At 48.0% G+C, this 27,333-nt stretch overlaps 2 protein-coding genes across 4 annotated transcripts in view; both read left to right on the forward strand.

Moving 5' to 3' along the window:
* The window catches only part of RNF213 (ring finger protein 213), a 49,715-nt gene extending 33,471 nt beyond the window's left edge, over positions 1–16,244 (forward strand). For both annotated transcript variants that reach the window (XM_021415070.1, XM_021415069.1), the window contains 27 exons: positions 443–563; positions 669–769; positions 1,043–1,222; positions 1,761–1,924; positions 2,013–2,115; positions 2,820–2,934; positions 3,511–3,721; positions 4,731–4,921; positions 5,232–5,360; positions 5,921–6,031; positions 6,260–6,505; positions 7,114–7,195; positions 7,815–7,849; positions 8,176–8,270; positions 9,024–9,183; positions 9,515–9,695; positions 10,512–10,606; positions 10,776–11,027; positions 11,623–11,755; positions 12,381–12,464; positions 12,793–12,973; positions 13,100–13,301; positions 13,508–13,591; positions 13,897–14,094; positions 15,068–15,157; positions 15,272–15,450; positions 15,831–16,244. In XM_021415070.1, coding sequence (XP_021270745.1) covers positions 443–563; positions 669–769; positions 1,043–1,222; positions 1,761–1,924; positions 2,013–2,115; positions 2,820–2,934; positions 3,511–3,721; positions 4,731–4,921; positions 5,232–5,360; positions 5,921–6,031; positions 6,260–6,505; positions 7,114–7,195; positions 7,815–7,849; positions 8,176–8,270; positions 9,024–9,183; positions 9,515–9,695; positions 10,512–10,606; positions 10,776–11,027; positions 11,623–11,755; positions 12,381–12,464; positions 12,793–12,973; positions 13,100–13,301; positions 13,508–13,591; positions 13,897–14,094; positions 15,068–15,157; positions 15,272–15,450; positions 15,831–15,984 — 3,877 coding nt within the window. In that variant the 3' untranslated portion in view covers positions 15,985–16,244. The remainder of the gene's footprint in view (positions 1–442; positions 564–668; positions 770–1,042; positions 1,223–1,760; positions 1,925–2,012; positions 2,116–2,819; positions 2,935–3,510; positions 3,722–4,730; positions 4,922–5,231; positions 5,361–5,920; positions 6,032–6,259; positions 6,506–7,113; positions 7,196–7,814; positions 7,850–8,175; positions 8,271–9,023; positions 9,184–9,514; positions 9,696–10,511; positions 10,607–10,775; positions 11,028–11,622; positions 11,756–12,380; positions 12,465–12,792; positions 12,974–13,099; positions 13,302–13,507; positions 13,592–13,896; positions 14,095–15,067; positions 15,158–15,271; positions 15,451–15,830) is intronic.
* ENDOV (endonuclease V) lies at positions 16,562–25,746 on the forward strand. Of its 2 annotated transcripts, XM_021415090.1 has the most exons (9): positions 16,562–16,669; positions 16,750–16,921; positions 17,528–17,662; positions 17,890–17,929; positions 18,023–18,135; positions 18,251–18,319; positions 18,929–19,057; positions 24,347–24,423; positions 25,468–25,746. In XM_021415090.1, exons 1-9 carry the CDS (start codon positions 16,614–16,616, stop codon positions 25,532–25,534), a joined length of 858 nt encoding a protein of 285 aa, XP_021270765.1. In that variant the 5' UTR covers positions 16,562–16,613; the 3' UTR covers positions 25,535–25,746. The 2 variants fall into 2 exon arrangements, with proteins under 2 accessions (XP_021270765.1, XP_021270766.1); XM_021415091.1 differs by lacking the exon at positions 17,528–17,662.

A 27,333-nucleotide genomic window follows, 5' to 3' on the forward strand; every position in this document is an offset into this window, starting at 1 on the left:
GGTTTCTTGCAGACCTTGTTTAGTTTAACTTAAGTGTGTGTGTGTGGGGGGGGGGGGAACAAACACCCTTAGTTCATGGTGATTTTTTCTTTTTATAAGTTACTTCCTATTCTAACAGAAACTGGAGGCATGATAAGATTTTTGGTGTGGTCTCTGTTGTGCTGCAGTGCTATCTGCAGGACAGATTCCCGTGCCATAAGCTCACTGTGGTACTGCGATGTGTTTTGTCCTTGACAAAAATCCAGGCTTTGGGTCAGGGGCAGATAACCAAAGGGCAAATCTAAGAAGCTGCATGAGAACTGTACAAGAGCTGTAGCAGTGAGCATGAGAAGCAGATCATTAGACTGACCTGATACTGCTCTGCCTTTCATACTCATTGCACAGCCAGTATCTGCTCTGAACTCATAACTGTGCTTCTGAAATCGTGCTTTCCTTCCTGCAGAACCTGCTGGAACCGTGTTTTCTGCATGTCTCTGTTTGTAGAACATGTGGTGCTTAGTACCAGCACTTTGATGCCAGAATTTGGGGACTTAGTGAAAAAATATACCTTGCTTCTTGCTGAGGTAAGCTAAGATTTGGTCTCACCTCTTTTCTGTTTGCTTCTGCCAATCATGTGAATTCTCATCTTGGTTAGCAGAGCTGTTGAGCTTTGTCCTTTTCTTCTGCAGTGTTTTCAGGAGGATTCAGACATGAAGACTCATCCGACTTTTGTTGCAGTGATGAAAGTACTGTGCAAATGTAAGGAGGATGTCAGCAGCAGGCTCTACAGGTAATGACACTGAGACAATTTGCAGAGTCGAGGAGAAATATTGCCTATATTTGCCTGTGTATTCCTGAGCATAAAAAGCATTGCATTCAACATACTAAAAGCCAAATGGAAAGCAGTATATTCTGTTTTATTCTGTGCCTTGGGGCTGAGTGGTTAGCCAACAGGTCTTAAACTGTCTCCTCTGATTCTAGTTGCAGATGAATGTCTTACTCAAGACTTCCTTGGTAAGACAGCATTGAAACTATCATGTTCATTGCTGTTCTTGAATTACAGGTATGGTTTGGAGCAGTGTTCCATCTGCCATAGAGAGCCCAAGGATCCAGTCCAGCTGGGTTGCTACCATGCCTTTTGTGAGAAGTGCATCAGATTATGGCTAATTCCAGCACAGATGCATTGTCCGTTCTGCAGAGTTGCAGTTGAGGATGATAATTTAACTGTTTCCGAGGAGCTCAGGTACTCCTTCCTGTCCAAGGTGTAAGCATTGCAGGGGGGCTGGTTGTGTAAGGAAACTCTGATTTGCACCTGTGAAGTCATCAACTCATGCAGAAAGGGTGGAGGAAGAAACCTTGCTCAGCTCTTCCCGGTCCTGGAATAGATCCGATCCATTTCCCCTTTATTGTTTCAAAAGAGGGGAGGAAGAAGTTGCCTTTGGGCTGTGTGATGAGATTCATTGCAAAACCCTGCAAGCAAAGGCCCTCTTGGTGGCTGAATCAGACAAGGGAGCTGCTCATCACCTCGGATTGCTTTGTGATAGCTTAGCAAAAAGCTCACAGTGCATGTATCTGGCATCGCTTTGACAGCTAAGATCACAAATGGCAATTTGATGTGGCCTTTTCGCTTTGATACGATTGAAGTGTTGCGTAAATCCAGCCTTGTGGAAATCTGGGAAAGTGCATCGCTTTGACTTTTGCCTTCGTCTGCTTTGCTTCATCCATTATTTCACTGGTTCTGTATTTGAGCATCGTCCTGACGCTTTTCACCTTTTGCCTAGTGCTGCCATAGCGAAAAGTGCTGTGTTCCGGCAGAGGTGCAACAACTTCTTCATAGATGTGGTTACTACCATGTGTTTCAAGGACAACGAGCCTCCTGACGCAGCGGTGATCCAGGAGCTCCTCAACCTGCTGTTTGTGTACAGGGGCTTCCTGGAAGGTTCAGGTGAGCTCTCTTTAGCTCAGCCTCATGGAGCTGATTCTCTTGGCAGCTTCTCTCACCGGCCAGTCCCATCCCTTCGGTATTTCCACAGATAGCCCTGCTGCTTACACCAAACTTCTGTCCCCGTTTGATGAGGAAGTGGATGAAACTCCCGTCATCCGCTCAGTAATGCTGAAGCTCCTCTTGAAGTACAGGTGAGCGCAGTCAGCCAGTTATTGGATGTCACATGGCGGGGAGGGGATGGTGGTGGTTCATCTTTCTTCATGGCATCATCAAAATCCATCTGTTGTTCTCCTTACTTCCCTACTGCTCATTGAATTTGAACCATGAAATTCATCCTGCACCTTTGCATTAGTCTTGCAGCTAGGGTGACTTATGTGTGCCTCGTGTGGTGCATCTGATCAGTCTGTGCCAACGTTTACCTAGCTGTTCTTAACCTAAAGCTGTGCTGAATGTGGATGGCTCGGGCAGCCTTGGAAATGGCTGATGTGTTCCAGATCAGCAAAGCGGCGCTCCTGATCCACACGCAATCAAGAACAACAATCTTTTGTGTACTTACACAGAACTCTCCCTTCACAAAAGTTCCTCCAGCTTCCCTTTGCAGTCTGTGCATACAAAGAGCCATTTCTCTAGTGTGATTGTTTCCCAAATTGAATTCTGAAAATAGAGCAGATGATTTATGCCCTGGAAATCCTTGTTTGTCATTTTTGATGAAAGCCTAGCTTGGAGGAAGAAGCTGGAAGTTATCTGGTAAAAGCCAACAGAGGTGCCCTTCCATCACTTCCAAAGGATCTCTGCCTTCCCATGGCCTTATCTGGGAGTTGGATCACAATTTAGAACAGAAGTAGTAGCCACCAGCATTGCAGCTGTGATAAAGGAGTGTTTCTCTCTCCCATAGCTTCCGTGAAGTGAAAAATGACGTGCAGGATTACCTGTCCCGGGTTGAGCACAGCTGCATCCTGGACAGAACAGATAAAAAAGAACTCTACTTGCTTTTTGTCAACTGCTTGGAGGTAAGGCTTTGGCAACAAAACTGGTACAGGGGGAATTCTAGGCAAGTTTCTTGTGTACGGACTAGCTGCCCACTTAGCCTCTCTCCCCCAGTAAATTACATCAAGTCACTTGTTCAGAACCTGCTCTCAGTAACTAGCCATGCTTCCCAAGGAAGGGTTTGTATTTGCCACATTTCATAAATTCTTCTTTCCGTTGGACACCTCACACAGGAATGCGTCTTCTTCTGAAGGGAATGAAGGGAAAGGTAGAGTTCTGCATCTTGGAACATATGATGTGTGTTTCAGTGTAAGTGTGCTCAGTTGGCATGCTCTTAACTCTCATGTTGAGCTACACATGTGGGAAACATAGGAGAGAGCTTGGGTATATTGCTGAATAAAGTGTTTGGTGATGAGTAGAAGTTTTGGATAAGCACCAGAAGGATCCCAGGAAGGAGCTGATGGCAATTGGGTGGAAGGTGTCATGAAAGAATGGAAGTTTTTCTGCAAGGATGCACTGGAGGGCCATACAGTGCCAATGCATGGGATTTCTGACTTGAGTAGTTCTGCCACTCATGCAGCGTTCTGGTTCATCTTTAGGATTCTATGTGTGAAAAGTCTGAAGGCAGCCTTGGCTATGAGCGTGTTAACTCTCTGCCTGGAGACAGAGGCTTCCCAGAAAACTACCTCCCAAAAAGCAATCAAGAAGCTCCTCAGGAATCATCTGTCGAATACCTGCAGGCAGTAGCCAAAGTTCGCTTGTACCTGACTAAGGCTGCAGAGCTGCTCTATGACTTGCATGAGGTCACAGGTAAGTAATTATTGTGCTACCAAATGGAAATGTTGTAGACAATGTAAAGTCACAGTGGGAAGTGAGCTGGATACAGTCAGTGCACCTGCTGCTGCGTGAGAACTTGTGCTGGTGTCTAGCTGAGACACAGAGCTTCAGCAATTTTCTTTTTCATTAGGAGTGTCAATCAGTATTTGTCCTCTTCACCAAGCATTAGAAGTGCTCTAGCAAGGCTGTGCCCATAACTCCTAGTGCATAGCTACATAGCAGTCCTGTCTTTGAAAAAGAGAGATATTTTATCCCCCAGATACTAACAATGAAACTTTATTTAGGACCAAGTAAATTAAATTCCAGTAAGTGAATGCAAAAAGCATAAGTGATACTTCAGATACATGACCACTTCTGGTTTCTGGGCATCTGAAAAGGAGGAAGAGGTATTTCCAAAAAAGCAAACCCTAAAAGAAGTGTTGAGCTGAAGCACTGAATCAATTAAGGAGAGCAGTGCATGGAGAGTAGTCTTAAGGATGCTAACACAGTCTATGAAGCATCAAAGTGCAGTACTGCAACGACTTCAAAGGGATTTCAGAGTCCAGTTCTTGCATTGAGGATGTCAGGTTAACGAAATGTATGCAGGAAGCTGTTTTTAGGGCACTCCATCACCTTGGTAGTTGAGTCAATGGAAAGCCAATGTTAAGAAAAATGGAAGAGCTCCGAGAACTAACGACCCATTGTCTATTGCTGGAGGAGATCAGGAGAAGATGGGAACACTCCTGAGCTTACCCAGCTAGAGTTTTGTTTGGAGTCACAGGAAAACTTTTCTGAGTATTTAAGTCCTGGTTCAAACAATGTGTTTGGAGTCCGTGTCCTATTGGAAATCTAGAGCAGATTTCCATATGATCCTAGAACACTTTGGAAGTGACATCATCAGTCTCAGGAATGGGTTGTTGGCTAGAGTTGGGCTGAGGGAATTCTCTTGATAAGCAGCAAAAGTTTTCCAAGGTAGGATGTATTTCTGCGTTTTCTCCTCCAGAACAAGACCGGGTAGAGGAGAAGAAACGTTACCTGGAAAATGTGAAGGTGTTCTGTGACCTCACCAAGAATGACTGGCATCGTGTTTACCTGGTCCGGAAGGTTGCTCATCTGTATGGGATGGAATTTGCTCAGAAGCTTGTAATGGAGGCACAGTTCAACTGGGTGTTCCCAGTAGAAATTCTGCGACAGGTAAGGAAGAGGTGTCTCCTTGGAGATGGCCCTCTCCTGCTAGTCTTTGGTTTGTTCTAACGCTACCTGGTTTTGGGGAGCTTGCCACAGTGGGAGTGGTTGTGAAGATGAGTTGTCCTTGCTCTCTATTGAATGGAGTACATTATGGCAGAGAGGTGCTGTTTGGGTTGCCACAGCTGCATGCTGCCTCTTTGTGAAGGCTGAAATGACACGGCTATTGGGAGAAATGGTTCCTGCAAAGAGCAGATTCTGCCTTGTCCTGTGGCTGGGTAACGTCCACAACGCTCACTGTGGGCTTTTCCCTCTGCAGGTACAGAGCAGCCAGTCTAATCCCATTGATCGTTACCTGGCGTGTGGCAAGAACTACAAAGTCCTGCGTGATGCTGTGGGGAAAGCCATGATCGAGTGCAAGCCTGAGGGTCTTCTAGAGGCCGAGAAGGTAGGGCATGCTGTCCTCACCATAACCCTCTCATGGTTTCTGGACGCTCAGTGTTGAAGCTTTACACGTTTGTGTTGGCACTGTCTCTTTGCAGTGGAGATGCCTGTATTATTCCAATACATATATATGTATTTTTCCAATACATATTTTGTGTTTGAAAGCGTTCAGGAAGTTTGACAAAAAATGCCCGTTAGAATTTCTCTGCATCACCAAATACATTCACTGGTGGTGATGATCTTTCTCGTCACTTGTGTGTTGATTTGGTTTGAAGGCAGGCACGCTCAGGGTGCTGCACTGTGAGATCTCAATTCCAGCTAGACAAGAATAAAATACTTGAAGTTTCTGATATCAGTGTATCAAACGTAATCAGCTCGAAGGCTGTCAGATTACTCTTCTGTGGCTTGGATGGCAATTTCTGCACCGTCCTTTCCTATGTGGGGAGAGCTTTAATGCAGACCTGCTGAAGCTTGCTGATCTAGTAGCCAACTGAAACCTTGTGAACGTTCAGCTGTAACAGTGGTCACCTCTTCTTCACTCTATCACGAGTTCATCTTTTCCAGGCCTCTGGCAGCAACCGAGCTGTACAATCTGTCCATCTGCTCCTGGCTATTTTCAGAGAGGTTACTGCCCTGTATGGATTCCGCGACTCAAGTTTTCATCCCAAGCAGCAGGTAGGATACTGCTCTTTGAGGGCTTGTGACAAACATGCTTCATCCATAAGGATAGGTGAGATATAAATCATTGGTGGAAGAACTTTTTGTTCACGTTTATGCCCTGGTCAGGGCAAAGGGAAAGTATTTTCAAAGTGGGGGAAAATGCAGCATGGTAAGCAGCTGCTAGTCCTCCTCAGTTTGGGCAGTACCATGCTGATTTTATTTCTTTTAAATATGTGCTTTCAGCAAACAGGTGCTATGATGGAGTTCATCCAAAACTCCAAAGTCCTGAATTCTCCGGACCTGCAGAACTTTGCGGATTCTCTTGTGATGAATGTGCTGCCATCTGTTCTGGCAGTGGATCCTCAAAGCTTCAGCCATAATGGAGCACTCATTGAGATGGCTGTTCACACTATGGCTGTCCTGCTGTGCGGGCAGAACCCCATCCTGCAGCCGCTGAGGAATCTGGCACTCTTGCCACACACCATGGAGGTAAAGAGCTCAGCACATCAGCTGTATTTTCATGCATCTGCTGGGTCCACTGTAACATCACCGTAGCATCAGAAGACACCAGCTCCTTGTTTTAGTTGTGAATTTCTGATGTGTGGGTATTTCAGTGCTGTTGGGAATTAACTAGCACAGCACCGAGCTCCAGACTGGCACCTTTTCAGAGTACACTGAGCAGTATCAGGCAAATACTCAGGCTGATGTTTGAATAAGCAAGTCTGAAAGCAGTTGGCTGATTGCAGCGTGGAAACCTGTGTGTTCTAGAGGGTGATGGAGCCATAGGCTGTCACGATAGAAGGATCTGCTGCTCTGCTTCTTCTTGCTTTCAAGACGTGAGGAAACATGCTAGTAGACACCAGGATACATGGGGTCACTCCAAGAGGAATCCAGTTCAGGATGTCAAGACTTGCACATGTACTCTCTAGACAATATTGACAGTAGCATTTGAAAACATACGCGTGCATCACTCCCTTCATCTGCATTACCTCTTCTTTTAGGTACCACAGTGGGGAATGAGGACAAGGAACCAATGGGCAGCTGCTTCTGTAAAGAACTAATTCAGACATTCATTTGTCACCTTTCTTTCTCTTTAGCACTCATTTCTGCCTACAATGCCGGAAGATATGACGGCTAAAGCGAGAGCCTGGGAAGGACTGGCCGGCCTGCGCATGTACAGTAAGTGCTACTGACTGGCTTTGAAAGAAACTGAAGAATCCTTGTTTCTGAATGAAGCAATTCCTAACGTGAGGACAGACATATTCTTCTTCTGCGCATGAGTTATCCATTGTAAATGAAAAGCAGTAGTTGCAGTTCATGTGGGCTGTGCATCAAAGTGCCTTGAGTTCCTCTCGAGCTTATAGCTGTTTCCAGAGCTGGAGGCTGCAGAAGACCTGTCCTGTTACTTCTGGCAGAGTTAGAGGGGTGTGAGCAGAAAAGAAGCACTTTGCCATCATCCTGGCCAGCTTTCAGTCCTCTATTTTTTTTGCATTAAGATTTAACCCCAAATGAGGAAGCTGGGGTGAATGGGGGCATTCATTCTTACTAGCCCATTTGTCACTTGGTAGCAGAATTTTTCAGGTTTCCATTCCATGTTTTTCAAGGAGAGAAGGAGTAAAAGCTTCTTCTAGTTCCTGTGTGGGCCTTTCACACTCTGGGCTTTGGGAATGTCAGTGCTTTCCATTCAACCTTGAAGCATATTTCTAGCTTCAAGATGATGGTCCCCATGATAAGAAATAACAGGAGTTTCATAAATAGCTCTAATAACACTATTCCACTTTTTTCTCTTTCTTCATAGCATGTCCAAATGGCCATCCCTGCACTGTAGGAGAGGTAAGAATTGGAGATGGGTGGGTGTTTTTTTTTTTTAAGCAAGTAAAATTTGCAACAGTGAACTTTCATATTTTAGTTATTAAGTTCTATTGTACTGCATTTCATCTTATAACTCTCTGCATTGCTAGCCATTTTGCCACTGCAATGTAGAATTTAGAATGGCTCTAACCCAGACTGTACCATAAATCTAGAAAATAAGTCAGCCAGAGGTCATTTGTCCAGCATACAGCAGTTGTCAAAGTAACCAGCTACAGTCTGGATTTTTGCTTCCTTTTCTCTGCTCTTTCTCTGGAATTCAGTGTTCTCATTTTTGGTTTTTTTGCTAGTGTGGCCGCCCCATGGAAATTGGCCATTGTATTGAGTGTGGTTTACAAGTTGGAGGGCAGAATCATAAGTCACTGCCTGGCTTTCAAGAATTCTGGTATGCTTTGATTCATTAACCTTCTCAGTGCTAAATGATATAGTACTTGCTTGTTGTGTTTTCAGAACAGAATTTATAGCCTCATGCTGCTACCTGATAGGTGGCATGTGGGGTTCCCCACTGGCTCACACATTGGCCTCTTGGAAGGGGAAGAGGCTCAGCCACGAGGAGTGCTGGCAGAACTCTGAATTTCCAGGAACTACATTAAAATAAGAGCTTGTCAAGCTTTTAGTTGAAGGTTTTCAACTCTCTGCTCATCTAAGCTGATGTATATTATGTGGTTCTACAGTGACATATAGTAAAAAGCTACATTTTGTTAGATGGCTCATCAAGGCTGTGGAACTTCTACCAAAACAGGAGCTATGACTTGTGCTCCCTCCTCCTTTATTGTCTGGATTTGCACTTCCAGCCCTTGCATAAAAATGTGAAAGTTGCAAGTCTAACAATGGTGGCTTTTCATCTGTCCTGCATGGTGCTGGCTAATCCTGCTCCACAGGGCTGGACATCGCCTCTTTCATAGAATATGTAGCAAGAAAAGATGTCCAACAAAAAGTAATCAGGCAGTAAAACCAAGGGAACTGGCTTATTTGTGTACAAAACTTACTGAAATTCTTCATTTCTCTGTAGCGCTCTTAATTGGTACCTTTTATAGCATTCAGAGAGCTCATGATCAGAGAGACATTACTGGGTATTGGTAACCTTGTGTGTTTTTCTTGTCAAGGCAAAAATTACTGTACATACACTTTCCAACAGGAGTAACGAAGACAGAACTCAAACTGGCCACATACTTGGAGGTGCACAGCATAGAAGAGGACTGGGAGTGTCTGATCGATCCATGTCCCCAGTTGTCTTTGTTCTGATACGCTTGCTCACTCATTTAACGATGTTGCTGGGAGCCACAAGAGATCCTCAGGTATCTCCTAGTAATGTCTTCAAGCGGCCACATGAAATTCAGTGAAATCTTTGTACGATGCTGGTCCTTCTCATCGCGTTGCCTAGTGACCAGGGCAGTCGTTTGAGACACAGGACCCAAACTCGCTCCCCTCCTTTCCTAGCAGTGGTGTTGGTTTCATCACGCAGTCACACATGCCCCTATGTGTGCATACCTGCCATTATTTGTTCAAGTGGGGGGAGTCCCTGTAGGGTGGAGTAGAGACTTTCTGGTAAGACTGCAGCTCTGCATGCCTTGTGCTCGGTCTGGGTGTTGTTGGCTATACTCATTCTCGCCTTTTGTCACTCTTTAGTCACTGCAAAACATGATCAAGCCACCGGTGCGCGACCCAGTGATCTTCCTGCAGCAGCATATTCAGGAGGACATGGTACAGCTGACAAAAATTTTGGGAAAGAGTGTGGATGAGACTATCAGCATCCTTCATCTGGTCCTAGGCAGCCTCCTCAAGGACCCCCACCAGCAGCCAAAGCAGTGTAAGGAAGCGATCGGCCACATCGCACTGCAAGCTGTATCTGCATTTTAAGGGCAGCAGTTATTTCACTTTGCTGATAAACCATTTCTAACTAGTGGTAGCTGAGCGGATGAGGAAGATGCAGAAACGTGAGGCTTGTTTCTCGCTGTAGGGAGTGAAGGAATTTCAGCTGTGCACTTCTGTTTTGGTTGAATACCGGGGATTTGCAAGATTTGATAAGTAATTCTGAAAAGGAATCATTGAATAAATAGCCTCATGATATACTGGAAGAGTTCTCAGCTCTCAAGCTGAGGTGCTGCTCAAAGCTACACTGCTCAAGATTGTGTATAATCGTATACTACCCCTTAAATGACTGCCAACAAGTTATTTGATAGAATAGGGATGGCAGAGTATGGCTCGCAGTGGAATCTGGAGTTCAAGTTGACATGAGTCATTGTCGTGGGGTGATTTATAGGGAACAGCCGTATTTCTAGTGTGTGACAGCACAGGCCATTATTCAAGTTCTGTTCTTTAGTCTGTCGTTGCTCCTGGTCTGACCTTGAACAAGTTGTTTAACCTCTCTGGGATTCTGAATGACTTGTATAAATGTCTGCATCGTTTGAATGAATGAAGTCTCTAAAAGCCTGAGATTACTGTGTGCTGTTCTGGATGACACTCTGCAGCTAAGCGGAGATGCTCATTTAGCTTCCAGGACCTCTGTAACTGCTCGTGGCTCATCATGCAAGCTTGCAAGGATGCCACATCTAAAAGCTAAGGGAATCTAAGCTCTTTTTGTAACTGAAATATTGTGAACATAACATAAATATTTCTGTTATAGGGCCAGTTCAATTTGATGGTGTGCTTTCCACCAAGGAGAAAAGAAACAAATGGGAAGAAATTGTTGCAAACACAGTTATTATTCCTGAATTGGAGGTGAGAAATTTGTTTTAAAAAAGTTGCAGTAGCCACTTCATTAGAAATCTGACTTGCTGTAATACCTGTGTTGCCCTTCTCACCCAGCTATTCCTAAACCTGAGCTGTTTAGGGGGTTAAACGTGGCATGAAGCTGCCAATTCTGATAGAATGTCATTCTTTTACGCAGGGTTTGGATAAAAAACTTCTGAAGTTAAATGAGCAAATTCAAGAGGATGAGAGAATCTCTTCCAATCCGATAGTGAAAATAGTTTATGGTGACCCGGTGACTTTCCTGTCCCAACTGCCCGAGGACAGCCACATACATCACTCCAAGATGTGGAACAGCCGAAAGAGGATTTCAGTGGAGAACCTGGGCCATGTAGTCCAGCAAACGAACGCCAAGGACACTGTCCCACTCCTGTGGAAGTTCCTGCAGAAGGTGAATGTGGTACAGGGCTGAGACCCCACAATGTTCAGATATCAGTCCACAGGTTCCCAGGACGGTTGAGGTTGGAAGGGACCTCTGGTTCTGTCTGGTCCCACTTCCCAAGCCCTATTTATTAAAAAAGAGGTAGACTATTGCAGGAAGCCTTTCTGCATTTCTTTACCTTTCCAAAGGGAACGTGTGTAATGTCACCAGTTTACTTCCAGGATGTGCTGAACGTTACTTGGGTGCCCTGCTGGCCTGCAGGAGTTCCCCATGAGGGTATGATGACACCCAATGGCAGCGTACCACATCCAGCAAAACCTGAAGAGAAGCCAGGGCTTTGCTGCCCTAGCACGAGCAGCAAAATCAAACTGGAAAAGAACAGTAAAATCACACAGAAATGATTAGGAAGACAGTCAAACTTGAGAAGTGTTGTAGCATTTGATTATAGTGTCTTTCTCGTCATAACATTGGATAATTTTTGAACTGCACATGTAAAATATATATTTTTCTCTTTGTAACTTCTAAGAAGTAATTCATGAGAAGTCTTCACAACTACGTTTTGTCCAAGGACAGCTTTACTCACGGGTCCCATTTCCCCTTCCAGGAAACAGAACTGAGGCTGGTTAAATGTCTGCCAGAGATTCTGGCTCTTCAGAGAGACTTGGTGAGGCTATTTCAGAACGCCTCTGATGCCAAGCGCTGCACGATCAGAGAGTTCCTCAGTGAGCCCCTCTCAGGTGAGAAGATGCTGCCCAAACTGTAAATTAATGAAACAAAAAGTGCTTTAGAAAGATTGCTTGGATGATCCAGCTGATAATGAAGGTGAAAACTCCTCTTAATCTTGCACTCTTTTCCTTTCGGCTCCTGTCTTAAATGAACTGGAGGCCTTGACATGAGAGGTTTTTCTTTTAAAAGCCCATAAAGTGGTTTTAAGAGAATTAAGCCCAGGCAGAGTGGTTACAAGGGGTATGGATTCTGCTCAGAGATAGGCAAGGTGAATGCAGCCATGGGTATGCTGAATTTCCAAGCTATGCCCTACAGCAGGGCCTTCCTAAAAGGAATAAGAGATGTCCATTCTTTCTGATGATGGAGAAACAGACATTCTGTGACAAATCCTTCAACTGCACTTAGGTACAATTGCTTCTGTTCGTGAGTACTTACAGAACAGTACTTAAAGGTCATGCAGAATCAGAAGAACATAAAAGAGCAAATTACTCAATTTGATAACGTTGGAAAACTGTCTAATGTGCATTTAGACACTTCTGTTTGAACAGCGGTGCTTTGAAAATTCTTGTATTACTGAATTTTGCGGTGTTGCCAGTAAAAGGTGTTTCAAGGCTTCCTGTTTCTGGTGCTCCCCAGATGTGACGTGGGTCCTGTTAAAGAGGAGAGTTGACGTGTTTCTGTCAGTCTGGAACAAGCTGAGATCATCTCTGGCTGCCCATGGTGAGTACTCTTCTTTCCCAGCATTGTTCTGAGGGGTGGGAATGAGAGAGTGCCTGCTGTCAGACAGGGGTCCTCCAATAGCATTGGTGGGTTTCACCCATCCGATAAAGGTAAAAGAAAAAAAAAAAAAACCTCCGTGCAATGGAAGGCTTTTTCCTGCTTGTTGTGTTCTCCCCTAAACTGCTTCCTTTAGCACTTACAAGGAACAGAAAGAGTGCTGATTTCTTTTCATGTTGCATGCTTTCTCCTGACCCGTGTCAGCTCAGGAGAGGCTGCTCATCGTGGGCTCTTGGCCACCTCAGGCAGCTTTCTATGCTTTTTATTTCAGGGGAAATTAAACTTCCTAAAGGCTACTGCGACGCTGACCTGACCCTGGACAGTGAGCTCGAGGTCCTTCTGCCACGTCGACAAGGCCTGGGCCTCTGCTCCACAGCCTTGGTCAGTTACCTCATCAGTCTGCAGAATGACTTCATCCATTCGGTGAACAAACATATCAAAGAAGAAGATCGGTATGTTGCTATTGCAGCTAAGCATTTCTTGGTCGGTTTTATCAACTGCTACCACACAGTCTGCTTTTCCTGCTTCGTAAAGGCTTGTCACTGTAAATGGAGACTATTTTTTTTCCTCTTCTTCAGGTACTTGATCAGTCCATCAGAAGTGGCTGACCTGCACTTGATCAGTTATGAGGTTGAGAGAGACTTGATTCCTCTGATCTTATCCAACTGCCAGTACAGCATGGAGAAGGGAGGGGAGACGTTGCAGCACTTTGATCTGGAGAGGATCCAGCAGCAAGTCATCAGCAAGTTCTTGCAGGGGAAGCCACTCATCACTCTGATGGTAGGACAAGGCTAGCTATGTTTCTAGGCAGCCAGAAAACAGCTAGCAGGCAACTAGCTGATGCCTGGCCTGTGGTTGTCTGCAGGGCTGTGATGATGTGCTGGCTGATGCTGAAAGCCCTGCAGAGTTTGCTGCAGCGAAGCATACACTGCAGCAGGGTTAGCGGTGTCACAAAGCTCTACGACAAATGGTTTCTCTCTTGACAGGGAATACCCACCCTCGTTTACAGACACGATCGGAATTATGAAGAGCTATTTAACGATGTCAGGAATAAGCTGGGTCTGCATCAGGTGGGTTTCTGCCATGCAAGGAACCGGGCAAGCATGTGACCCCTTGTATGCTAAGAAGTGTCAGGCCTGCCTTCTCACTTGCCTTGCCCATCTGCTCTGAAGGCTTGCCTGCTAATCTGTTGGCATGCCTTGAATATGCACCTTGTGGTTGTCTTTCATCAATTAGAATTTACAAAGGAAAGATGCAGTTAGGCATTTTCAGTTTTCTACATCTGGGGCTTTGTTCCTTGTCCAGGACTTCAGCAATTAGAGCAGCAGTAAGGAGTGGTTCTAAACTAACACTGCTTTGACTTCATGGTTTTCAGAGTGCACTTCCCAGTTCTGTGATGAACACCATCAGTGGGGAACTACAGTCTTATAGTGATGTCTGTGATGCTCTGTCTGTCACTGAAATTGCCTTGGAATTTCTGGCCATGGCTGGAGAGAACACCGAAATGCTTCTGACTGACTACATTGAAAATGTTCTGCAGATGGGTGATCAGACAAACCCTCATGTTCTGCAGGTGAGTCCTGAGAGCGTAATTCATGTTCTTAGATGATAAAATATGTACTGGTTTATGCTAAATCTGGCCAGTCTGACCTCCGAGCTCATTAAAACTTCTAGTTCAAGCTGAATTAGAATGTGTTAGGATTCTCGCTCCACTATACTTGACAGCAGGGTAGAAAACAATTTTCACTTCCACTGCAGCCGGGGTTTACCAGGTGGGAGCATGCAATGGTTCATGACACTCAGCAGGTTCTTGCAAAGCCCTACAAGTGCAGGATGTGTAGAAGGTCAAACTTCTCTCTGCAGCTCCGCACTTTTCTGCCAGTGCCACCAGGAAGGGTAATAATTAGTTGAGTGTCAGCAGAATTAATTGCAATGCTAAAACTGAGAAAAAGGAAAATTTTCAGTGATGGGTCAGCTTTTTTAGCAATATGGGTTTGCCTGGTACTGAGCAGGATGAAGATAGCTTTGCCTCTCAAGTGGTGAAAGGGGAAGGTTTTGTCTCCTACTGATGTATAAAAAGATGTTTTTGACTGATGGTGGGCAAAGGCACTACGTTACGACAGTTGTGTGACTTAGGGAATGGGAAAGAGAGAGAGGTTTCGTAATGTCCAAAAAAGGTGGAATACTGAAGGCTAAATGGGGAATCAGGTGGCAGAAGCACACAGGCTTTTACATCCAGGTTGAAAAAGCTTGATAGCTCCCTGCTGGTAGAAGAGACTTTTGTTTCTACTCATTTGTGATAAGACTGTTGTTGGTCAGTACCATGTTAAAATCACAGAATGGCTTGGGTTGGAAGGGACCTTAGGGATGGTCTGGTTCCAAGCTCTTCCCTGGATCAGGTCGGTGTCACTCTGCCTGTTCATGTGGTGTCTTCCTTAGTGGGCTTCTTGCTTGTGCTTGTACTCCTCTGCCATTTTGCCCTGCATGGGGAAATGCGGAGAAAGAACAAGCTCCTAAACGTGTCCCTCACATCCGATTTCTTTCAGGCCTTCAGACGATGCCACCTAAAGCACAGCATAGCCCTGTGGCAACTTCTGTCTACCCACAAATCTGAGCAGCTTCTGCGCCTCAAAAGGGTACGATACGCTGGCATCCTCAGTAACTGTTTGGGTGTTCTCTCACCTCTAAAATGAAGTTGCTCAATGTGCACAGGTTTCGGTTCTTTCATTTGTTCTCTCATTGCATTTTAGGATCCTTTCGAAGACATCAGTACAGAATACAAAGCTGATCTCAGTCCAGAGATCGCCAAGCTCCTCAACACCTACCTTGTCCACTCAAGGCTGGAAACCTTCCTGCAGGAGCTCCATAAGATGATCATCTTGAAGCTGAAGCGTGTCAGATCTGTGGATGAATTCAGACCCACATGGAGGTAAATGGGTTTGGGGCTGCACAAATAACCCTCACTTAGTAATGACTTAAGCTTCTCAGCCACTATGAAAATGCCTTTGATGGAGACAGTTCTGTTAGCAAGTGACTGCTCTGCTGGCCACGCAGCGTGAGCATTGCTGTTAAGAATACTCAGCTAGTTGTAAGCTACCTTGCGTTTCTGCCTTTTCCAGGGGCTTTTTTGGGAACACAGCTGAAATACAGCAGGAGCAGCAGTCACTCAGATGAGCGTGCTTAGCTTTATGCACACACAGCTCAGCCCTAACAACGTGATTCCAACCAGCAACATCCCACTTGAGGTTCCTTAGCCTACAAAATGCCGTACCCCATCTATTAACGCTCCTTTTGCTCTTTGATTTCCAGCCTGAAGGAATCGCTCATTCCTCTCCTCGATGAGAAAGACTCTGAGCTGGCTGCGGAGCTGGAGGACATGTTCCCAGATGAGATTCATCTCTCTCACGCTGCTGCCACCTGGAAAGCGGCCGCTGTCTTCAAGAGAGAGCGCAGAGAGAACTAGGGGCGACCAGGCCCCGCGCTGCCCTCCCCGTGCACAGGGACTGTAGTGCCTTGACCGCGTGCTGCTGGTGAAGTTTAGGAAGTTCAGGGATTGGTGTTTGTTTTTTTGTGTGTGTGTGTATTTGTTAGTTTTGTTGGCTTTTTCTTTTCGGAGGGGGTGCAGCCACTGTGAAGGCAAGATGCTTTTGTACAGCAGAAGAGTGGAGGAGGAGGAGGAGGGGTCTCCTCTCCTCTGAAGGATGAAAATACTTTTTTTTTTTTTTTTTTTAAATAACCATTGTTCCTTCAAGAGGGGAAAGGTGATCTGAGCTCCCCGTTCTCGGTGGTTTTTGAGCTCTTGGTTTCTCTTGGCACTTGGTAGGCGCTGGGTGGCCTCGCCCAGCCAACACGGCCCCCTTCTGCCCCAGGCTTCAGAACCGAGACCCGGGCGGAGAGAAGGGAGACAGAATCCACCCGCACCATTCCTGCAGAACCATTCCTTCACAACATTCCATCGCTGCCCTCGCGCCGCCCGGGCAGGCCCGGCCGGTTCCTCCCCGCCGCAAGGCGGCGCTCTGCGTTTCTCAATAAACCGAGGAAGTGCGCTCCGCTGCCGCTTCTTTCCGTGTGTGGGGGGGGTGGGGGTCCGCCATGGCGGGGTTGGGCTCGGAGCCGCCGCCGGTCGCCACGATCCGCCACTGGGAGCGGTAACGACGCCTGCGCGGGACGGGGGGTGGTGGTGGGGGCCGGGAGGGAGCAGGGTGCTGAGCCGTGCGGTCCCTCGCAGCGAGCAGGCCCGGCTGAGGGCCGCCGTGGTGCCGGAGGACACGGAGCGGTGGCAGCGGGAGCCGGGCCTGGCCGGCCTGCAGCGGGTGGGCGGCGTGGATCTGTCCTACGTCAAAGGCGACAGCGGCAGCGCCTGCGCGTCCCTCGTCGTGCTCAGCTTCCCCGGCCTCGAGGTAAGGGCGGGGCGGGGCGGGGCGGCAGCCGGGGGCACGAAGAAACATTGCGGCTCGGTGGTGGTCGAGAAAAGCAGTTAAAGCTGTCGAGCGCTCGGTGGGAGCTGCTGTGCGTTCAGAACTGCTGCAGATCCCGCATCCCTTGGTCAGTTCACTGAATGCATAGCGGTGTGGGCTCTCCCAGCTTTCAAGGTGATGTAAAAATGATCTTATGAGCTAGGTGTCAAACCCTGCCTCGACTCTTGCCTCATCCAGTATATGAGCGTTTTTTTTTGTCTTGTTTCTTCTGGCACTCCCTGACCTGTCTGGGCACGGAAACAGATGCCCTTTGTCAGTGCTCTGTGTGAACTGCCCTCGTTTCTCTCCAGGACATCAATCTCAAGCAGAGTGTGATAGGTGATGTCCAACCCTCTGTCAGTGGTCCACTGTCTGCTCTTTTGACTGATACAACCCAGTGTCCTTAGCTCTGGGGGAGAGATCCGGCACAAAGCATTTTTGAAATGCTGAGAGTAAGGGATGTAAACCAGAGGAGATGTCTGCTGCAGCCAGGAACTGCCCAGCACGGGCCTGCAGGTCGCTGTCTGCGCTGTCTTGCTGTGCTCCTAGGTGCTGTACGAGGATTGCCAGATGGTGGCTGTGAGTGCCCCATACGTGGCAGGATTCTTGGCCTTCCGAGAGGTCCATTTCATGGTGGAAGCTGTTCAGAGGCTTCAGCGGGAGCAGCCCAGGCTCAGACCTCAGGTGTGGCACGTCTCTTTGTCCCAAGTTGAGAACTCACAAGGGCTCAGAGTCCTGCTGAGGCTGCACTGTCTGCCTGTTTTCTGCTGGCAGAGCAGACAGCACAGTGCTGAACTTGTATTGAAGCGGCTGGTGCACTTTCCCTGGGGACCAGGGATGCTGAGCCAAAATAGACCAGGTATGCCTTGGCTTTGGGAGTCCTATTCTGTGTCTTTTTTTGGCTTTTTCAGGTACTTCTTGTAGATGGGAATGGCCTGCTCCATCAGAGAGGTAGGACTGCACTGGAGAGCCCTGCTACACCAGCATCCCTTTGAGATTTCTCTCTTCTGATGTCCAACGGTTACAGCGCTTTCTTCTTGGTAGGGTTTGGTGTGGCCTGTCACTTGGGAGTCCTGACAGATCTGCCATGTGTTGGAGTGGCCAAGAACCTCCTGCAAGTGGATGGCTTGGTCAAGGATGAGCTGCACAAAGAGCAGGTGAAGCCAGGTTGGGAATTTTTCCACTCTTTAATGGCCTTATAGAACGAGGACAGTCATGATCGTGTACTTCATCACCATGTACTTTCTGACCTTGAGTGTTTTTATGCCCTAGATTCGTTCCCTGCAGAAGAAAGGAGATACTTTCCCTCTGATAGGCACTTCGGGGGCTGTCCTTGGTATGGTAAGCTGTAGGGAGTTTCCTGTTCCCTTGGCCAACGCTGCTTCTAGCTTTGTGTAGCTGGGAGCGCTGGGGGATGTTGTCTGAGCAGGTGACCAGTAGCAGTGATTTCCCCTTTCCATCAGCTCAAACATCCATAGAAAGAGTTGATGGTTCAGGTGTTGGGTGTGTTCACATACGTGGTTGTGACATCTGAAAGTGTTCCAGCACGCTTTTCATGAACTACAGCATTAAGGAGAGGTGCTAATTCTGCAACACCTTACCAGGGTGCAGTATAGAAGCACTGGACTCAGAAGAGTGTTGCATGGGAAACAGGCAGGTGTAAGAGTCTTGCTTTGTCTGGTGTTAACGTCAACATAGTCTGTGTTAGCAAGTCTCACTGCTTCCCAGAGCAGCAAGAGGCATCTGGGGGTCTTGGGAGTCTAAAATGGCAAATAGTCCCTGTAAAGAGATGCTGCAAAGCAGAAGGTTGAGAAGGCTGGGTGTTACCAAATACAGATCCCCCTCCTGCTTTCTGAAGGTAACTGGCTAGCCTATAATTCATCTGCCACTTTATATTTGCTTGAAATAAGCCTCTTAAGGATTTGATCTTCACTGTTTCTTAATGCACAGGCCCTGCGAGGCTGCAACAACAGCTCTAAACCTCTGTATATCTCCGTGGGCCACCGGATCTGCCTGGAGACAGCCGTGCATCTAGTCAAGTCCTGCTGCAAGTACCGGATCCCAGAGCCCATCCGCCAGGTAGAAAAGCAAGGGAGCTAAGGAAGGGGAATGCAGGCCTGGGGCAGGGAAGGAAGGCAAGTAGTCAGAGGAGAGAGTGTTACGGCTGTGGATGCCAAGCCTGCGTTTCAGAGCCCCAGTTTGCCATCCATCTGCAAGTGACAGTTCTGCAGTGGGCACTTTTCTTGCTGGCCTCTTCTCCCCAGCCTGTTGTGTTGTTGTTTACGTGGTAGAGCCTTCCATCTTCCTCGCTTCTTGTTCTGACGCAGTGCCCAGGAGCAGACGCAGCCTTCACTGCAGACCCAGCCTGACTGATTTCTTGGTTCCTCTCTGCAGGCAACTTCAGCGATGCTGATGTTGTTAATACAGAGGAGCTGGAAATGCAGTTCTCCTCATGCTTTGAGCCTAGCACAGACCGCAGTGCTGCTCCTGTGGGCTTTTTCCTGCTACTGCACTCTACAAGGAACTGCAGGCTCTGGGGCGACAGGCAGCCAGTAGGTGACAGCACTGGATCACATTCAGTGAGCTGCAGCTGCCACCAAGGCTCTGCTCCGCACTAATTAAATCACAGCAGCACTTGAAAAAGGGATCTTGAGAAGCATAAAACCTTTGGGACTTTAGCCTGACAAGGACTTCCCCTCTCTGGGTCACCCCACTGTTAGCAGCTTGGGTGTGCCTGACCCAGTGCCTGCTCAGGGAGCAGGGTCTGTTTGGATGTCCCTGTTGGTAACGCTGCTCTGGAACACGCAGTTCACGTTGCTGCACCTCTGTGCTTGTCAGGTGCCTGACCACCTTTGCTCTGCAGCTCCTCAGAGCAGCACCGAGACGATCCTGCTGTGGGCTGTTAGGCAGGCTGAACACACAGGAGCTTTTCCTTGGCACTGCAGTGTTTTCTGAAAACAGAGTATTGAGTCTATAGTTATAAAACAGACAATCTAACACCTAGAGCAAAACAAACCTTGAGGCATCCATTCCAGAACTAGAGTTTCTGATCTCATAAAACCACTACCTGCCAGACGGGAGTAGGCTGATAGATCTTCTTATGTAACCTCTTCCAGCAAGGGACAGATGCCTCCGCAGAGCTATAAGCTAGCTCTGCAGTTCGGCAGAGGGGAAAAGCATTCCCTTTGGAAACAAAATAGTGTCTTGGAGCTTTTTGTCACCTTCATTTCATTTCTAGCTTTTTTCAGAGTTTCTCTATGTTTCGAGACTTCCAGTCCACTAACTGTGATCTTTTTATTTTAAGTGATGGAAAGAATTGCTATTGTGTTTATCACAGAGATTAAAAATTCAGGAGGGAATGTGTTTACTGTAGAGGTAGAGGAGTGGTAGCAGAAAAGGACACTTAAAGTCCCTTTCCAAGGGACTTCTCCCTATCGCACTTCTGTGTGGTAATTGTCATAGATCTTGATGCAGGGCTACGCTGCAAGCCTCAGCTTGAGCACCTGAAGCAGGAGTTAGGAAGCAGAAGGCTGTGGGGAGTCCTGCCCTGTGTGACTTACTTCTTGCTACAGGATCTCTCCAGAACAGGCTTGCAGACCTGGTAGGTGATATGCTTACAGCTTTCCCAGAGTCCAGTGAAAGACTTGTGGAATGGTAGTGCTTGGTTTGTAAGTTCTGGCAGCCCCAGAAACGTGGTGTCCAGATAGCTCATCTGCCTGTACCTTTTTGAGGCTGTCTTTATGGCTTGTGGGAACACGTTGCTATTCTGCTGCATGTGTGGTGCTGTCAGCTGTTGTGGAACTTAAACCTCCCTCTTTCTTAGAGGTATGGTTTGTATAGGTTATGTTGTGGCACGAGACTGGTTTGCATTCAGCCCACGATGTGATTGTGTTGGCAAAGGAACTGGTGAGAGGGGTGATCCTTCAGAGGAAGGGGAGAGAAGTTGGTTACCGCCTTCAGTAAATATTTACATCCTGCTTAGTCCACCTTCCGAGTGCGAGGCTGAGCTGGGAGAATTCTGTTTGCAGAGGAGTGATCCCCCCGACCCAGACAGCTGGCAAGATTTTGAGACAGAGAGCTGGTCCTTTGAGCTATCCAGGCAAAGGTCAATACCTCTGAAGTCAATACCAGTTGAGGTAGGCAGAAGCTGTTGTCTGGGAGTAGTAGGCAAAGCATTCAAACTGGAACAATAGCAAGCCCTCTTGAGAGCATCTGCCCTTGCCTACTTCTAGCAGGGGTCAGAAGCCCTCTCCAGTGTTTGCCCACGCTCTGAGCCTGCTCAGACCCAGGGTCCCCATGCACAGTGTGGAAACAGAAGCTTTTAACACTCTCCATCTGACAGAGATTGTTCTGGGACTGATTCTTCTGCTCTTGCTGCTTCAGCTTCCTGCTTGGCTGCACACCCGCCTCCAGCACACTTGATGATCCTTTTAGCTCCAGCTGGCATCTTGCCCAGCTGGTTCCTGCTGGCTCAGGAGGTGGCTGGTGGGGCAGCCTGATGTTGCTCCAGCCCAGCACTGAGGACAGAAGTCAGCCAGGCCAGAGCTGCGAATTTCTGCAGGTTGCATCATGTGGAGTATTAAATACTTACAATAGCAAAACTGAAAAATAAGCCATCATCCCACTCCTCTGTGTCAACAGCACCCACTGCCCTGCAGGGACATCAATACCTCATATCCCAAAGCTCTTACTCCTGAGATGTAGCCCCTCGTACAAGCTTGCAGCTCACCACCACACCTCGTAAAATAGGCAAAGCAACAATTCCAGACCCTAATGCCAGCACTAGGCCTTGCTGAAAATAGAAACAATCTGTGAGGATTATTACTGGACAGTTATCCATCTTATTGATTAGCCTCTTGGTTAATACGCTGGGTTAAGCTGTCTCTCAGCAGTGTGTTAGGAGTGAGGACCGGCCAGTAACTTGCCACCTAATCAAGCATTAGCTTATGTTACCAGCAGAACGTGGTTTGGGGTTTTTCTTCCCTAGAAAAATAGTTCGTAGACCTGGCTCTTGCTACCCTTGGTCTCCCAGCAGGGACTCTATTGAACAGCCTCTTTCCCTTGTTGTAAAAAACATCACGTAATCTCTTATCCTGAAGAGTGATCAAAGTTATTTGTCAGTTCAGTTATGAAACTGTCCAATTATAGAGAGAAGGGAAAAAAAAAAAAAACCTCCTAAACAAACCACCCCTTATGTAACTATTTTTTGTTCTCGAGCTTGCAGAATTGTTAAGCAGTGGTGGAGCTGCATTTCCAGCAGTAAGCTGGCAGAGCCTCCACCTGAGAAGCCTGACTGGGAGCTGCTGGGGTGGAAGGAAAGGGGGGGGGGGCTCTTGGGGCATGGGAGAGACTCTTCAGAAGTAGCACGGAGACGAGAGTAGCAAACGCTTCAAGGACAGCCACTGGGGATGCGCTAACCCACTTTATTAGGATGATCATTATATTCTGTGAAGCTTTTCCAGCTGGGAAGGTCACAGGCTGCTTTTTAAGTAGAGAGAGATACTCTTTCTTTGAGGTGGGGCGCAGCAGCTGTTCTAAAATGTCACGGGGTAGCAGTGTTTTTGAGAAAAGAAGTCTCTGGGAAAGAAAAAAAAAAAAAAACTTTAAGGGAATGTTAAAATCAACTGCCAGTTCTCAAAGTTACCAGGAGCCCAGGGTCTGGGTACTTGTGTTGGCATTCGAGAGCTTTATGCTGCTATGGAGTAGCACTGAAAGCTGAACAGTAACGCTTCTAGGTGATAAGAGCATCCAGTAAGTGTCCAGCAACACTTTCTACCCCTCTTGGAATTGCTGCTGCTGCTCTTGCCCTGCTCTGACCGCGTGCTGTCTTGTACTGTTGGTAAGATGCAGCAGTTTAGTTCTCCTGGTGTTCCCAGGTGGTTTTGTGTATATCAGAAATGGAAGGGAGGAGATGGCTGCTGGTAGGAGGAGGGGTTTGATGATGGCTCCGAGCTCGGCTTCAAGGAGGAGGAGGCCAGTAATCCACACATTTGGTACAATCTCAACATTACACCTCTTAATTGTGGCCCGGGGAGAGGTTGTACTGGAAAGCAGAGCTCGTAGCACTGATACAGTCTGGTGTGTGCACTGCTCCCCTTGGCAGCTTTGCTTTTGGACTCGTAGGCTGGGGCAGTGTGAAAGGTGTGTCAGTCAGCTGCCTGCCTGCCAAGAAGCAGTGGAGCTGTGGGTGTGCTTGTGCCTTGTCTCTGTTTGTGTTTACTGGATGTTTTTACCTGCTTTAGCTGCATAATTACCATCACACAGCCAGCCCACCAGGCGCAAAGGCAGGATGAGCCAAGCTCTTGCCTAGGGAAAAAGGATATGCAGCAGTCAAGTGGTGTGCTTCTCCATCTGTTGCTGCATGGTACAACTGCTGGAACAGAGGAAGGAAAAGGATGGGTACAAGAATTGGCAGTGCCAGCTTCTCTTTTCATCCCACGTCATCTTGACAACTTGCCTGCTGTATCACCATGTTCCCAAGCTCTTAATGGCCTTCGCCATAGCCTTGTTCTCCCTCTTAATTTACAGTTTCCTGTGGAGGGGACAGTCCCATTTCTCAGCTGGTCAGTGACCAGAAAAGCTAATTCTGTGCAAATATCACAGAGTCGTGGCTGCTAAGACCATGGATGACCTTGGAGCACTGTGAGCTTGGAAGGCTGCAGCCCACACCTGTTTGCAGTGCTGGTGGCAGTCCCTGTTAGCATGGTTCCAGAACACAACTTCTGTTCCTCTGAGTGTACAGTGAAGGGAACTGTTTGGTGTCGGTGCGAGGTGAGGGATTCCTGCTGGGTCAGTGCCTGCTGCAGGCTCGCTGCACTGCAGTGTGAGCTGGAAGCCTGTGCTGGTTCATCCTTTGGGTTTTGTCAGGGGCCTTTGGTGAAGAGTGACTCCACTCATCTGAGCTGCAGCAGGGTTTTACTGGGGCAGTGCAGTCTGGTTCCTGCTCTGTCTGCTCATCCTGCCATATTTTGGGTAGAGTAAGAGCTGAGCAGACCTGAGGCACCAAGTAGCAGGAGCTGTCTGTGCACACCGTCTCCTGCTTGCTCAGCATCACGTCCTTACTCCTGTGAGAAGCAAAGGGGCAGACCAAGGGCTGACAGACCATCGTTTCTGCTGGACTCCAGTGGTGCTGTTTGGTCCAGGACCTTCTGTTTCTTTGTCTTAAATCTTTACTCTCCAAAGTAACTTACAGTGAGGCACAGAAGCCAAACAAGGAAAGGAAGAACACAGCTTCCTCTTTGCAAGACAGCCAAGGGCTAGCTAGGGCGTGCTGGCATCAAGGTGTGCTGGGCCATACTGAGATAGTTGTGGGGAAACACCAGACGGGTGGCTCAGTCCCTCTTCACTCATTTTCCTCCTTAATTCCAGGCTGACATTAGATCGAGGGCGTATATTCAGAAGCAGATGTGTTCCCCACCAGCAGCCACACCTTCTGGGCTAAAGAGGTAGGTGTGTGGGCAGCCCAAGCAGCTGCCTCTCCAAAGGGGATCTGCTCATGTAATGATCTTCAGTAATGGCATTAAAGGGACGGGCGGGGTAACAAGGTGAGCTCAAGTGACATCAGGACACATGCTGCCCCCATAAAGGCTGATTTCTGGTGGTGATGGTGGCCATGCTACTTCACACGCTGCTTCTGCAGAGCACCGTGTCCTGGGCAGGGGAAGGTCATTGGGGATTTGGTCTGTTTCCAGCACCCATGATAAGCAAAGCACTAACGCCCACAAGTGTGACATGAAGGTGAACGGAAATATCCTGCGAGGAGCTGGTTTCTGTTGCCAGAAAACAAGGAGAGGGTCAGGCTCCCCCACTTTTACATAATGTTGCTCAGTGGCTGCTCAGTTAAACGGTATAAATCCGTAGCAAGTCCAGTGGTGTGTGGGTGTTCCTCGTGCTGTGAAAAGGCTCCGCTGCCTTTTCAGCACAGTTCATGAGAGTTTGTCATTGGGTTCCCTCAGAGCCGCCCTGTGTTGGACAGGCACCAGGTTAGCACTGTGTGAAGGGCTCCTCTGGGGGGAATGAAGTCTGTCAGGGCTCAAAGCCCACCCTGCTCCGAGACTTGTGCTGGACCAGAAAGTGAAGATTGCTGGTGGCAGCGGTCGGATTACTTGGGCTGAATTGAGGCACCTCACAGGGATTCCTTCCGACACCTTGCTGGTGCAGCTTGTCATGTTCTGCTCAGCTCCAAATCATGAAGCCAGAAGCAAAAGATGAGGTTTTCTCTGTTCTTCTAGTGACGTTGCATGGTGCAGCCAGGCCATGGGGGTAGCCCTGTGCTGGTAGCGGGTGCTCCATGCTGATGCTGAGACTTCAATAAAGGCTGGCTGGTTTGGGGGCCTGTGCAGCAGAAACACAAAACTCATTCCATTGGTGACTGTGTGTCTCAAAACTTGTGTATCTGAGCCTCTAAAGTGCAGAGTGACATAACAGTTGATCTTCTGGTTTTCTTCTTCTTTAAGTCTCTGATCCTTCCTGTTTTTTGTTTCTTGCAGAAAAGAGAAGGCTGGCCTGGAGGAAGAATCTCATTGTGGAGGAAACGATGGGGACTCTCCTCACTGAATGTGCAGACTGTGGTTCTGCAGAGGGCAGTGGCTGCGTGCCACCCGGGGCAGAGCAGCACGTGGCTGTGTTGGTCAGAACAACACCAGCACTGGTGCTGCACTGTTCTGGCGGGCACAGACCAGCTCTGTTGAATTTGCTACTTGATGTTTAGAGTATATTTTTCATTATTTTTAAGCATTGTAAATACATATATTGTGATTTTGCTACAACTTCCTTGAGTACTGTGGTAGTTGCAGGAGGGGATTGCTGAAGAGACACTGGGCTGCTTAACTTAGTGGCCAGCAAGCTGCAGAGCTGGCCCTTGGCTCCCACCACCACTCTGGGGCATAGAAACTCCCTTGAGGTTTTTGGACTGGCTTCCAGCTGTCCCTGCAGCCCGTGCTCCCTTCACACATCTCTGGGGAACAGAAGCATGGTGCGTGGCTCCGGCTGGTCCTGCCAGACGGGCAGGGGACGCTGTGTTTCAGGTGGGTGTGTGACTCACAAGGGAGGGGACAGAACCAACATTCTGCTGCATGTTTTGGAAGAGGCTCAGAGGTCTGGGTTTTGGTACCTGAGAAGCTTTGTCTGTTTGGTGTCAGTGGTTGCTGTATGCCTTGGTGCTATGCGTGCCAGCTCCCAGACCTGAGTGTCTGGGTGGAAATGGTTTGTGCTGGGCACACGGTGCCCTGGTGTTGCTGGTGGTGCTGGGAAATTGCTCTGCATCCCTGCTGAAGTGTACTTCTGATACAGGGGTGTTATGGGGTTACTGTGAGTCTCCTGGCCGTGACTGAGATGGGGCTCGTGGTGCAGCCCTGCTCTTCCCGAAGAAAAGACTGTCTCAGGGAAAAGGTGAATTTCCCATCAAGGAGAATGGGGAGGGAGGTCCCTGCTCATACACAAATGGGGCAGGATGGCCAGAGTGCAGGCCTGGATTTTTGCACTCTTGAGTCCAGCCCAGGAGCACTCGTGTCAGGTCAGGATGGAAGCTTTGTGGCCAACATGTTTGGACCAACGCTTGTAAGTTAAGGCTTTGGGAAGCTTTGCATTAACAGCAGAGAGCGGAAGAAACGCTTTCTGTCTTTGAATAAAGTTAGCGTAGTCCACTTTGCAAGGCTAAAGCTTTTCCTCCAGGGGTGTGGGTTCTTGGTGGGACAGGGCACTTTGTCCCTGAGCAGTTCCAAAGAACTGCAGGAGCAGGGATGGCAGTACTTGAATACTGTGGCATATTGATGTAAAAACAACCAACCAACCCAAACCCTTTCTTGTGTAAGATTCCAGGCTGAAGAGGAAAAATGCTGCTTTCCTGGGGCTGGAGGGGGGTGCTCAGGGTCAGGGCTCTCGTGATTTATTTTAAATGCAGCCAAGCATGTGTGAGTTTATCTTAAAGCTTTTGTTGCTTCTGTCTCACCTCCACCTTGATCTTGCCGGATCTGTGCAATGTCTGCTAGATCCGAGTCTGCCGCACCCCTGGGGTTCAGGTGGGAGAACAGGAGGTGACAGCTGGGTGTCCCGGGGACCGCTCCAGGGGACTGTGACCGATCGGTCCCTGGGAGGGGAGGAGGGGATTGGCAGCACTCGGTCAGTGATGGGGTTCTCCTATCCCCCAAAATCTTACGGTTGCTGCGTTTTAAAGACAAACCCAGAAGCAGCCAGAGTTGCCAGGCCCTGAGGAGGAGTGTGCTGTCTCCCGGGAAGCCTCAAAGCCGTTTTCACGTGGGAATTCACTGTGGGGGGATGGACAGGGGCTGGGAAGGAAGGGAAGTCACAGCCACACCGTGCTCCTTTGAGCCCCGCGCTGCGTGGGATCAGAGCGA

Source organism: Numida meleagris, chromosome 17 (genome assembly GCF_002078875.1).
Source record: "Numida meleagris isolate 19003 breed g44 Domestic line chromosome 17, NumMel1.0, whole genome shotgun sequence".
NCBI classification, from domain to species: domain Eukaryota; kingdom Metazoa; phylum Chordata; class Aves; order Galliformes; family Numididae; genus Numida; species Numida meleagris.

What these genes read in the sequence shown, in the direction of transcription:
- ENDOV (XM_021415090.1), top strand. Translation starts at nt 16,614, where the DNA reads ATGGCGGGGTTGGGCTCGGAGCCGCCGCCGGTCGCCACGATCCGCCAC. An exon ending in TGGCCTGCTCCATCAGAGAG is followed by an intron (nt 17,930 to 18,022) that starts GTAGGACTGCAC and finishes TCTTCTTGGTAG; the next exon opens with GGTTTGGTGTGGCCTGTCAC. An exon ending in ATGAGCTGCACAAAGAGCAG is followed by an intron (nt 18,136 to 18,250) that starts GTGAAGCCAGGT and finishes TTTATGCCCTAG; the next exon opens with ATTCGTTCCCTGCAGAAGAA.